This window comes from Vigna radiata, chromosome 1 (genome assembly GCF_000741045.1).
Source record: "Vigna radiata var. radiata cultivar VC1973A chromosome 1, Vradiata_ver6, whole genome shotgun sequence".
Lineage (NCBI taxonomy): Eukaryota > Viridiplantae > Streptophyta > Magnoliopsida > Fabales > Fabaceae > Vigna > Vigna radiata.
The window spans coordinates 33994984-34006344 of record NC_028351.1 but is presented as its reverse complement, the minus strand read 5'-3'; the positions used below and the strand labels follow the sequence as shown (position 1 = coordinate 34006344).

Sequence of the window (11361 nt, the reverse complement as noted above, 5' to 3'; positions counted from 1 at the left end):
CAACACACCATTCATGTTTTCTTCCTCCATACTACAGAAACATAAACCCAAGAGACCAAAGTTCAAATTCCAAATCAACACAAGAACAATAAACACAACATATGCTACTTCAACCCAACCAAATCTTCCATTTTTTCAAGCTCTTGTGCAAAAAACGAAAATAACATTATACCATTCAACTCAACCACTATCCAGCCCCAATAACATCATCAAAGTTTGGTTCCAAACTAGTTTCAAACATCAAAACCGAAATATGAAGGAAAAGAGTCAAACCCATAACACCCACACATCAAGTTAAGCTCTATTCAACCCAAAACTCACATAGAATTCCATTTTTATCAACCAAACAAATAAAATGCAAAGAAAAACGTGAGGAACAGCAGCAATGGAAGAGGAAATGAAAATCTAAAGTCACTCAAACCCAACAACCACCATAGAAAAGCGAAGACAAGCTTAAAAACTCAAGCTTCAAACATCAAAAACAAGCAAATGGAAGGAGGAATGAATGGATTTTCACCACCAATGAGTTAAGACAACCAAGAGTGAGTCAAGGGAAGAAGAAAATCTTCATAATATTCATTGAAAATGGTCCAAAACCGTGCACCAAGCAAGCACCCATGAAAGCATGTTCAAAACAAGAGAAACCCTAGGAAAATGAACCAAAACCATGAGCTATGGGTCTCCCCTTTTGTGTGGCTCGGTTTTCACACCCCAAATACCAAGAGTTTCACATTTGGTGGGGTCCAAACACTACAAGTCAGCCCTAAAGATATGCCACATGGCCCCCACAATTGGTTTTTTACAAAAATGCCCCTAAAAGGGTCCAAAACACCTAATTCTAATCAAAGGCTTCTAGAAAACGAAATTACAACTTTAATTAAAATCTAAATGACTAAATATTGAGTCTTGAATGTGCCATGCCATATCCTAATGCTCCAGATGATATTTCCACAATTTCCTGTAACCAAAAATACGCTTAATCAGCTAAAAATATCCAAATTAGCGAAAATACGAATTTCCGACCAAATTAAGCAGAATTCGGAAAACGGGGAAATAACAGACAATTAAACACAATTCCCTGGTTTATTTAAGTGCAATAAACTAAATATGGTTCAAGAAATAACGACTCATCACTCGTCCCAACGCATCTAACCCCAACTTTAAGAAGAAAGGAAATTGCTTTGTATGTGGGATGTCAGACCATCACGCACCACAGTACAAGCGCAAAGCAAGAAACGACAATCCTCCTAAGGCAAATATAGTCGAAGGAGATGACATTATTGTCGCAGTCGTTTCTCAAGTAAATCTGGTAACCAATGTAAGCTGGTGGGTGGTAGATTCTGGTGCTGCCATGCATATCTGTACAAATAGAAGTGTTTTTACCTCTTACGCTAGTGTAGGGAATGGAAAACGTCTACCTCAGTGATTTCAGGACCACTCCTATTCTGGGAAAAGGGAAAGTTCTTCTTAAAATCATGTCCGGAAAGACTCTGGCCTTGAGTAATGTGCTACATGTGCCATCAATCAGAGTTAATTTAATCTTTGTAGCACTACTAGGAAAAGTGGGGGTTAAAGTGTCATTCGAGTCTAACAAAATTTTAATGACAAAAAATAATGTTTCTGTGGGGAAGGGATATTGTGATTGATAAGCTGTCGTTGAAGCTATCAAATTAATACTACTTTTCAAGGCAACTTTAGTATTGCCTAGTAGTATTCAAAAAAGTAGATAGGGCTAAAGTAACCCTAAGTCGTCTCCCAACAAACACGAAATTGCTTTCGAATATCTGACTCTTATGAATGTTATGCAATGCTTAGGAATAAAAGTGAGGATGTTTAAAGAATGTTATAGAACAAAGAAGAAACTTAAAAACAATTATGAAGAAACAGGCTAATTCCACTGCTTTTCCAAAATAGATTCATCATCGGTTATTCACATATCATTGTTCAATTGATTATTGTTTAAGTTTCAAATTAATTAAAGTACATTCATAATTAATTTGAGGGCGACCATGCAGTTAACCAAAGTACATTCTCAATCAAATGCAAGACCTTTCTAGATTATTCACAATAAATTCAACCAAAGTACATTCTCANTCAATTTTATTGTGTTTAATCATGTTTATTCTTAAATCTCCTAACCAAATTAAAAGCTAACCAATCAAAGTAAATTCTCAATTGATTATAGTTGAAATTATTACTACCAACCAAAGTACATTCTCAATTGATAGTAAAAACCATTTAATCATATGAAAGTTCCTAACTCCAATCAAAGCAGATTCTCAATTAAACTTAAAAACCCTAGAACTCATATAATTAATATGCATATAGATTCAAACACATTATGATGCAAAAATCTTTGCTTTTAATATGATAGAGAGATGAAAGACATAGAGAGAGAACAACTTAAATCAATAATCAAAATGAACAATTGCATTAATTCACTTAATCTAAGAATCCATAATGAAATTATAGCAGAATAGCCCTAAGAGCTTAGCTCTCCATGAATGGAGTGAAACACATAATGAAAGAAAAGTGAAAGGAGTGGTGGATGAATGAATGAAGCTCCACTGGATCTCTTTATATAGGCTTAATTGGGCTTGGACTTTGAATCTTCTGTTGATAAAATCTTTTATCTTATATCTTTCAAATATTCAACATATTTAATTAGTTTTTGAGAATATTTGATAATATCTTTCCTAGATAAAAAAAGATTTGGCAAATATTATCTTTTGATATTTATTGATATAGTTAAATAAGNTAATTATTTAACAATATCAAGTAAAATATCTTAAGATATATTTTCTCCAAANTATCTTTTAAAATATCTAACAGATTTAAACTTGCCCAAAATTACATTTCAACCCTTTTTATTTTATTCAAATTTACATATAAGTCCAAAATTTTCCTCTAATTGCACTTTAGCCATCTCTTTCTTTTCAAAATTGCATAAAAGCCCTGAGTTGACCAAATTGGACCATCTTTGACCGTTCAATTTCATGCTTTATGTTAATAAAATTCTAACTTCAGCTGCACAAATAAACATTAGAACATCCAAAATAAATTATGCAACTAAGAATCACATTTTAAGCATCTTTAATTCCCAAACCCAATAAATCCAATCGTCATAAATTCACATTAAATCAATCATTTAAGCACAAGAATCTCATCAAAAATTTGAATTCTAAAACATAAATGTGGATATAAATATGCACTCATCAGTGATCAAAGTCTCTTTAACATTTATGAAAATATTATGAATTGTCTTCTTTTGCTTATATTGTTAACTCATATGATATATGGCATGCTAGATTAGGACATCTGAATTTTTCCTATGTTATGAAATTACAGCGACTAGGACTAATTAATATGCATGATAAAAAAAGTAGCAAATGTGATATATGTGTAAAATCTAAGATAACCAAGAAAACATGTTATTTTGTAGATTGTCAAATTGAATTGTTAAGGCTAATTCATACTAATCTAGCTTAGCTGAAACAAACCATGTCTAGAGGAGGTAAAAATTATTTTGTAACTTTTATAGATGATTATTCTAGATATACTAAAGTGTATTTAATCAAACATAAATATGAAGCCTTTGATGTGTTTCTAACCTATAAAGCAAAAGTAGAAAATCAATTAAATAAGAAAATTAAGAGGATTAGATCAGATAGAGGTGGTGAATGTATTGTTTAATGAATTTTGTGTTAAAGAAGGTATCATCCATGAAGTAACCCCACCATATTCACTTGAGTCTAATGGAGTAGATGAGAAACTCTTAAGGAGATGATATATGCTATGCTTATTAGATCTCGTACACCTGATAACCTTTGGAAAAAAGCCTTGATTATTGTGTGTTTTTTACAAAATAAAATACCTCATAAGAAAACTGGTAAAACTCCCTATGAGTTGTGCAAAGGATATCAACCTAACCTTAAATATTTAAGAGTGTGGGGGTGCCTAACTAAGGTGATGTTACCCGATCCTAAAGAAAAGGAAAATAGGATCTAAAACCTTTGATTGTATGTTCTTAGGCTATGTTGAACATAGTGCTGCCTATAGGTTTCTAGTTATTAAAAGTGATATACTTGAAAGTACTTTTATAATAAAGATGAAAAATTTTGCATTTTTTGAACATGTTTTTCCTTTAAAGGTTAGTGAGATGTCTCAACCTATAGATAACAGTAATAGTGATGCATTGTGTGAGGAATTAAGAAGAAGTAAAAGACGGAGGAAGGAAATTTCATTTTGTAATGATTTTTATACCTATCTAGTTGATAATGATCCAAGTAGCTTTATAGAAGCCATTAATGCTCCCGATGCAAAACAGTGGGATAAAGCCATTAAGATTGAAATTGAATCAATTCAGAAAAATAATACTTGGACCTTAGTAGATTTGCCTAAAGGAGCAAAACTCATTGGTTGTAAGTGGATGTTTAAGAAAAAGTATCATCTCGATGGATCTATAGAGAAGTATAAGCAAGATTAGTAGCAAAAGGTTTTACTCAAAAACCCAACATAAATTACTTTAACACTTTTGCTCTTGTGACTATAGTTTCCTCTATTTTGTTAGCCTTAGCAGTCATCCATAAGCTAATGATACACCAAATGGATGTTAAAACAACCTTTTTGAATGGTGATTTGGAGGAGGAAACTTATATGACTTAACCTGAAGGATGTGTTGAGAGAATAAAGTATGTAAACTTTTAAAATCTTTGTATGGATTGAAACAAGCACCAAAACAGGGCATGAAAAAGTTGATAATGTATTGCTATGTGATGGTTTTTAGCCTAAATTTGAAAATGGTGATTGTGTCATTATATGTTTGTATGCGGATTACATGTTAATTTTTGGTACATGCAATGAGATTGTTGTTATAACGAAATTGTTTCTAGGATCGAACTTTGAAATGAAAGACATGGGTAAAACCAATGTAATTTTAGGTGTCAGAATCATAAAGAATGGGGATAGTATATTACTATCCCAAGAATAATACATTGAGAAACTTCTTAAGAAGTTTGGGTATTATGATTTCAAACCTGTGAGTACCCCTTATGATATTAACTCTAAGTTAATAAAAATATAGGAGAATCATTATCTCAGCCTTAGTATGCCAAAATAATTGGGAGCTTACTACACTTGATGGACTTTTCTATACCTGATATTGCTTATGCAGTAGGTAGACTGAGTAGGTACACTCAATGTCCAAATCAAGAACATTGGGATGCACTTTCTAGGCTTATGTGATACTTAAGAGGTTCAATGAATTATGCCATTGAATACAGTGGATTTCTCGCTGTACTAAGAGGGTACAATGATGCTAACTGGATCTCTGATTCAGATGAGACAAAATCCACTAGTGATTATATATTCACACTTGGGGGTGGTGCGATTGCATGGAGATCAGCTAGACAAAAAATTATTGCAAGATCAACAATGGAATCTGAGTTTGTCGCTCTTGAGATGGTTGGTAGTGAGGCTGGGTGGTTGAAAAACTTCTTAGCAAACATTCCACTAGGAATGAAACCAACCCCATCAGTGTCAATACACTGTGATTGCCAATCGGCAATAGTTATAGCTAAAAACAAGAATTATAATGGAAAAAGTAGGCATATCTAGTTGAGATACCATTTAGTGAAACGAATGCTAAAGAGTGAAACTATTTCCATTAACTACGTGAAGTCAAAACGGAAACTAGCAGATCCTTTGACAAAACCCTGGGGAAGAAATATGATCTTAGAAACATCAAGGGGAATGAGACTTAAGCCACTAGCAAACAAACAAGTGATGGTAATACAACCTTTGTGATTGGATATCCCATGAATAAGGTTCATATGGGTAAAAACAAGTCATTTGTTAGTTTTGATAACACTAATTTGATTTTAAATCAAATATGTCCATTCTTATGGTGTGTGTGAAAGTGCTAGAGACTGCATTATTGAGAGGTTAAACTTTGTAATTAAACAAAGCTTTTAATGATCTTCATATCCCTTACGGGTGATGTATGATTTACAATATACACTTGATGAAATCACCTATATGAGTATTAAGTGGGGCCGTTTGCATGAGATCTTGGCATGATTTTTAAAGCACTCATGAATACCGGCCACGCACATGGCCTAGTAAGTGCAATACATCGATAACAACAAGGATAGTAGGGGTGTATTGTGATTGATAAACCTCTAATACACGTCAAGTGTCCTTGGTTTATATAGCTTGCTATACCAACTACATTGTGTGTCAAGTTTTTTAATCTAGGACTGGTTTGTATAGCTTGTTATACCATATCTGATGCATTATATCTTATGAAACCCAGGATAATTTCTCTTCTATCTCTTTCGTCTTTTTTGTATATATGTATTTTGCAATATGTGGGGGATTGTTATAAAAAAGAGTGTCTATCGTGCCATTATACTAATATTGCAAAATATCTAAGTTGGTTTGGTTGTTTACGTTTCGCAAGGAACGTTGGAACGTTGCAACTCCAAGTGGTCAATACCACTCATTTGCAAGTCTCGCTCGGGACCATCCACGTTCAAAGAGTGGTTTCGCTCATCCGCAAGGCATGATTTCAGTAAGCTTCTTCCGCAAGATCTTTTCCTTGGATCACTCCTTTTCATGCTCTATAAATAGAACACTCCAGTCACTCCAAAAATATATCATTAGAAACCACTCTTCTCTCATGCTCTCTTCTCTTAGTTTTATTATTTCTTTTTTCTTCTTTTCCTAAAGATATTCTGGGTTTTCTTACTAATTCTGAGATTCTCATAAATTTTGAAAAGTTTCTATTGTATCATAAGGAGCTTGCGTAATACATCGCGAATAAGTTCTTAAAGATAATGATTTACATGTTTCGAAAAATCCTTTGTTCGTTATATTTATTCTTGTCTGCTTCTACAACATATATAACCTTAGGATGCTAGACATATAACTAAAGAGTATACAAGAATTTTTTAAAGGATTCACAAAACTAAAACGGTATGTCATATATATATATATATATATATATATATATATATATATATATATAACACTTACTAATTAGTTTAAGGAAAATGATTTCACAACCACTTTTTTTTTAAAATAATTAAATAATAACTAGATTTTAATAATAAAAGTTTAATTGAGATCTTTAATTAAATCACATAAATTAAATTATTCAGTACATTAATGAAAACAATTATAGAATCGGTAGAATAAGAAAATTGTCAACCTAAGAAAATTGAGTTTAGAGAGGAATACTAGAACATGGTACTGTAGATTTATAATTTTGTTTTTTATTTATTTGGGTTTTTACACACATTCTTTGAAAAACAAAGGTGGTATCTCATACAATAATGGAGTGTATTAAAACTTTAGCGTTTTTAATGTGCTTTTAATATTCTTCTTAAAGTAACCTAAGAACTATCATTATTAAAAGCAATATGTTAAAACATATGCAACATGACATGACTCAATAAAAGAGAAAAGAGGATGTTAAGAAATTTCACAAAAATGTTGGTAACATTCACTGCTATATCACTTAATCATTTTTAGTTTCAAATCTAAGCAGCATTTCTGCAGAAGTTTAACTTGAATAGCTATAAACTATATCAGTTGGCACTCAGTCTACAATTTCTGTAGCAAAATTCTGCTTGATTTGGCAATCTTCCAAACAGTGAAAAAAATAAGCAAAAGGTTCTCACATCTGTGCCTTAGACAAGCCACCACCACAGGTACACAACAACTTCACAGACACTATACAATATCATATGACAGAATGTGTCTAAACTGAACTTTTACAAGCATACAAAATCAACATATGACAGTGAAAAATGGGAGCTAAGTCACCAAAAATACAAGTGTAAAGACAAAGAAAGAGTGAAACTTGGTTGCATATTTTTTCATGCATTATACTAAATGTCAACCACTAATGCATCAATCTTAGAGGAATCACAAGCACTCCTACCACTGCTGGAGAGGCTCCACTGATCAGACACTGTGCTTGCTGCAGCAGATGCAGGTAAAATGCCACCTGCAGAAACCCCACATTTGGCGACAATCCTAACACTCTCTATCAACTCCTTGGTTCTAGCCTCTTGTGACAAAATATCCATCAACTTCTGAGGAGTTATCACCAACTTCACTTTCCAAAACCTGCTACTTTTACTGCCAGCGCTAGTAACAATGCTGCATTTACTGGATTTATTACTAGTACTAGTCCTACAAGAGAAAGGTTCTATAGAGGTTTTGTTGAGAAACCTCATTCCTTGAAGGTGTTGGTAGTCCAAGGACATTCTGTAAGGAGGAGGGTAGGGGTTAGTAGGAACACTACGAGAACGAACATGCCCTTGCCGAACGGCGGTGCAGTTGTCACCGCCGATGTAGCCGGTGGCCGGAGGGTGTTCCGGTTGGTTGTTGAGTGGCAGAAGGTGGTATGACTGTCCAGCCACCAACTCCTCAAATTGGCTAAGTGGTTTGCAGAAGAGTTCATGACTTAGGAATATGCCATGCCCCGGGAACTCATTGGTGATGAAACTCACAGTAATTGGAGCATAGAATTCCATGATGCCACCATCAGATGTTGTGACTTTGATCACTGCTTCAGGATCTGACATGCCTCCCAATAAACAGTTTCCCATGTTGGATGAACTTGGAAAATCTTTGTGAACTGTGAAGGAAATAGTGATGTTGTAAGTGTTGTATATATATGGTAACTGGTTTTCTTCCTTATCCAAGAGCGGGAAAACTTGTGGTGTTGAAAAGAAAAAGATGTTCAGTGGTGGAAGATTCTGATGAAGAATGTTAGAGTAATTTAATAACAACATGCTTTAGTTATTAAAAAGGTAGAATGTGTTTAGATAAACTTCTTTATTAAACAAATAGAATAAAACAGACTTTTGTGTAAGTTAATAGAAACCTTTTATATAGTTTTTTGTTGTAAAAGATGGTAATGAGTCAAAAGATGAGTAATTGATGCTTATATATATTGTTTTCACCAAGTGTTTATGAAACACAAAAGAGGAAAAATGTTCAAAATTGATTTTGGTCCCAGTACAGAAGGGAAGAAAGCAAAAGGACTTATAGATATATACCTGCCAGTTCTTCTTCTTTTGCTTTTTCCTTTGACACTTTATCTTTATCCTTTGGTAAAGAACTCAAGGTGTCAAGAAACTACAACCTCATGCAGTTATTTAGGCTGTGGAAAATAAATTGAAATGCTGTAAAATGTCATAAAGAATAGTTTCTTTTTTTTTCCTGCATGCTTTGGATTTTTCTACACTGATTTCAGTCAATTATTGTAGGATTTGAAGCTCACGTCACAACCACTGTGTTTACTTTAAGAGTTGCATTGGACTTGGAGCAAATATTTTTCATTGCATTATTTGAAAATTATTTGTATATAATGTTGACCTCTTAATTTTTTGTTATCAAATTTTCAATTATTATGATTTTTCCTATTTTTTTCATTAAGAAAATATTCTCATCATATTAAATTTATTGTATCACCTACTATAAGAAAAATAGATATTTATCAAATATTTAGAACTTTACATTCGTCCAAACTATACAAAACAAAAATCTCTACCATTCGTTGCAAACAAGGCAATATCTTGGACAAGGAGAAAGAAAGCATATAAAAAAGACAAAAACTGGGTAGTCTGTAAAATTCTCCACCAAAACAACTAAGCATATGTATATCAATTAAGCCCTTCTTGTGATGTGAACTTTGGCCATTGGAGAGCCCCGAAGCAAGTACTCCATTACTGTGTTTACTTCTTCATCAGATACGTCTACAGAGAAATGCTTAACCACTTTCAGTGACTCCAATCTTACTAAGCTCGGAGGTTCAGGTTTCACTGAAATGGGATTAGAGAAATCCTACACAATCAAAACATGGACATTTCAAATGCAAGATTGAAAACAGGCACAAATTCTGACATATGAAAGCAAAAATGATATGAACATCAAGAACAAAATAAAGGAAAAACTTGCTGAAGTAACTTACATGTAACATGATTTGAAAGGGATACCAAGAAGTAAAGGTCAGTTTCTTTACATTGGCAAGCACTTGCAGCCATCTCATGATGTTTGAACTGATGGTTGAACTTTTCTCAGCCCAACGTCCATTCCAAGACACGTCAATATTTACTGCTTCAAGAAAAGAAAGATTGCATGTGGAGAAGAGTTGGTGAGTGGCAGAACCCTTGATGGTGAAAAAACTAAGATTTGGAGTAGAAAGCAGAATTTGGTAAGTTTGTCCTTCATATGATGTGAAACTAGAAAGGCTAGAATTAGATATGCAAAGCACCTGTGCATCATCCTTCAAAGAACAGTACCTAAGGACTAAAGTGTTTAACGAGTGACAATTTGAAAAGGGCTCGGCTGAATCATTGTCCCTTGCTGTAAATCTTACACCTTGAAGATGCAAGTTTTTCAATACTGGCATGTGGAGAGATTCTGGAAGTACTATAAGAGCATAGTTCCATGCAATGGAAAGCTCGAGAGATGTCAGAGACTGAGAACAAAAGATTAAAGGGAGTGACTGAAAATCAGGTCTAAAGCCTGAATATACATCTAAAATCAACTGCTGAACGTTACAGAACAAAGCATATTTAATGATCTTGTCTAAGAGTTCAGGTTCTGTCCAACAAAGGTGAAGACCAAGATTATGCAGGAAACATGAGTGATCTCGTGTAGACAAGACCCAGGATGCAAATTTCTTAAACCTTTCAATCCCAATTTTCTTCGGGAGATTTGGAACAGGAGAGTATGTGAGATTGATGAGTCGTTTGCAAATGTGATTCCATCTTTTAGACAAGACACAAGTCTGAACAGCATATTTTGTGTTCATGAAACTCATTATGTGGAGCAAAAGGGTCTCAGGAAACTCACTGATCATGTCCCTCCCCATCAGTTTTACTGTGTGTGTTGTGATAACAGAAGTTGAAAACCGAAGAAAAAATGAGTGTGTGAAGAGATTTCTCCAAAGTATTTATCTACAGAAACAAAGAACAAAAAGTTTACTTTCTTGTAATTAGATAATAATTTCTTCTTTCAAAGAGAAACTAAGCAAATTTTCTAAGGCTGTCCTTGGCAAGCAAGCAACTTTCCATTGGTTCTAATCAAATTTCATATATATTATCGGAATTTTAATGCTTCTGGTCAACCATCATGAATAAATTAAAACTTAGTGAGGAGTTGTCTTCACTAATTGGAGTATAGCTACAATGCTGAGTCATAGGTTTGTTCCTTTGGCCAACAACAAAAAATGGGGAAATAAATTATTGCTTAGCCAATGAAGATTTACATTACATCATTATTTGTATCTACAATCTCCTTTTCAACCCCTCAATCATTGTCTCATTTTATTTTCTAATCAAA

The 11361-nt window shown here is 33.5% G+C and overlaps 2 protein-coding genes across 2 annotated transcripts; both read right to left on the bottom strand.

Moving 5' to 3' along the window:
• Positions 1-7519: 7519 nt before the first annotated feature.
• LOC106767888 lies at positions 7520-8763 on the bottom strand. Its single transcript, XM_014652853.2, has one exon. The coding sequence runs from the start codon at positions 8616-8618 to the stop codon at positions 7893-7895; it is 726 nt and encodes a 241-aa protein (XP_014508339.1). The 5' UTR covers positions 8619-8763; the 3' UTR covers positions 7520-7892.
• An 812-nt stretch (positions 8764-9575) lies between these two features.
• Positions 9576-10891, bottom strand: LOC106762217 (putative F-box/FBD/LRR-repeat protein At4g13965). The gene is made up of 2 exons (XM_014645997.2): positions 9986-10891; positions 9576-9858 (listed from the first exon to the last, which is right to left on the bottom strand). The coding sequence occupies exons 1-2, from the start codon at positions 10889-10891 to the stop codon at positions 9682-9684; spliced, it is 1083 nt and encodes a 360-aa protein (XP_014501483.1). The 3' UTR covers positions 9576-9681.
• Positions 10892-11361: the final 470 nt, after the last annotated feature.

What these genes read in the sequence shown, in the direction of transcription:
- LOC106767888 (XM_014652853.2), bottom strand. Translation starts at nt 8,618, where the DNA reads ATGGGAAACTGTTTATTGGGAGGCATGTCAGATCCTGAAGCAGTGATC.
- LOC106762217 (XM_014645997.2), bottom strand. Translation starts at nt 10,891, where the DNA reads ATGGGGAGGGACATGATCAGTGAGTTTCCTGAGACCCTTTTGCTCCAC. An exon ending in CCTTTCAAATCATGTTACAT is followed by an intron (nt 9,859 to 9,985) that starts GTAAGTTACTTC and finishes TTGATTGTGTAG; the next exon opens with GATTTCTCTAATCCCATTTC.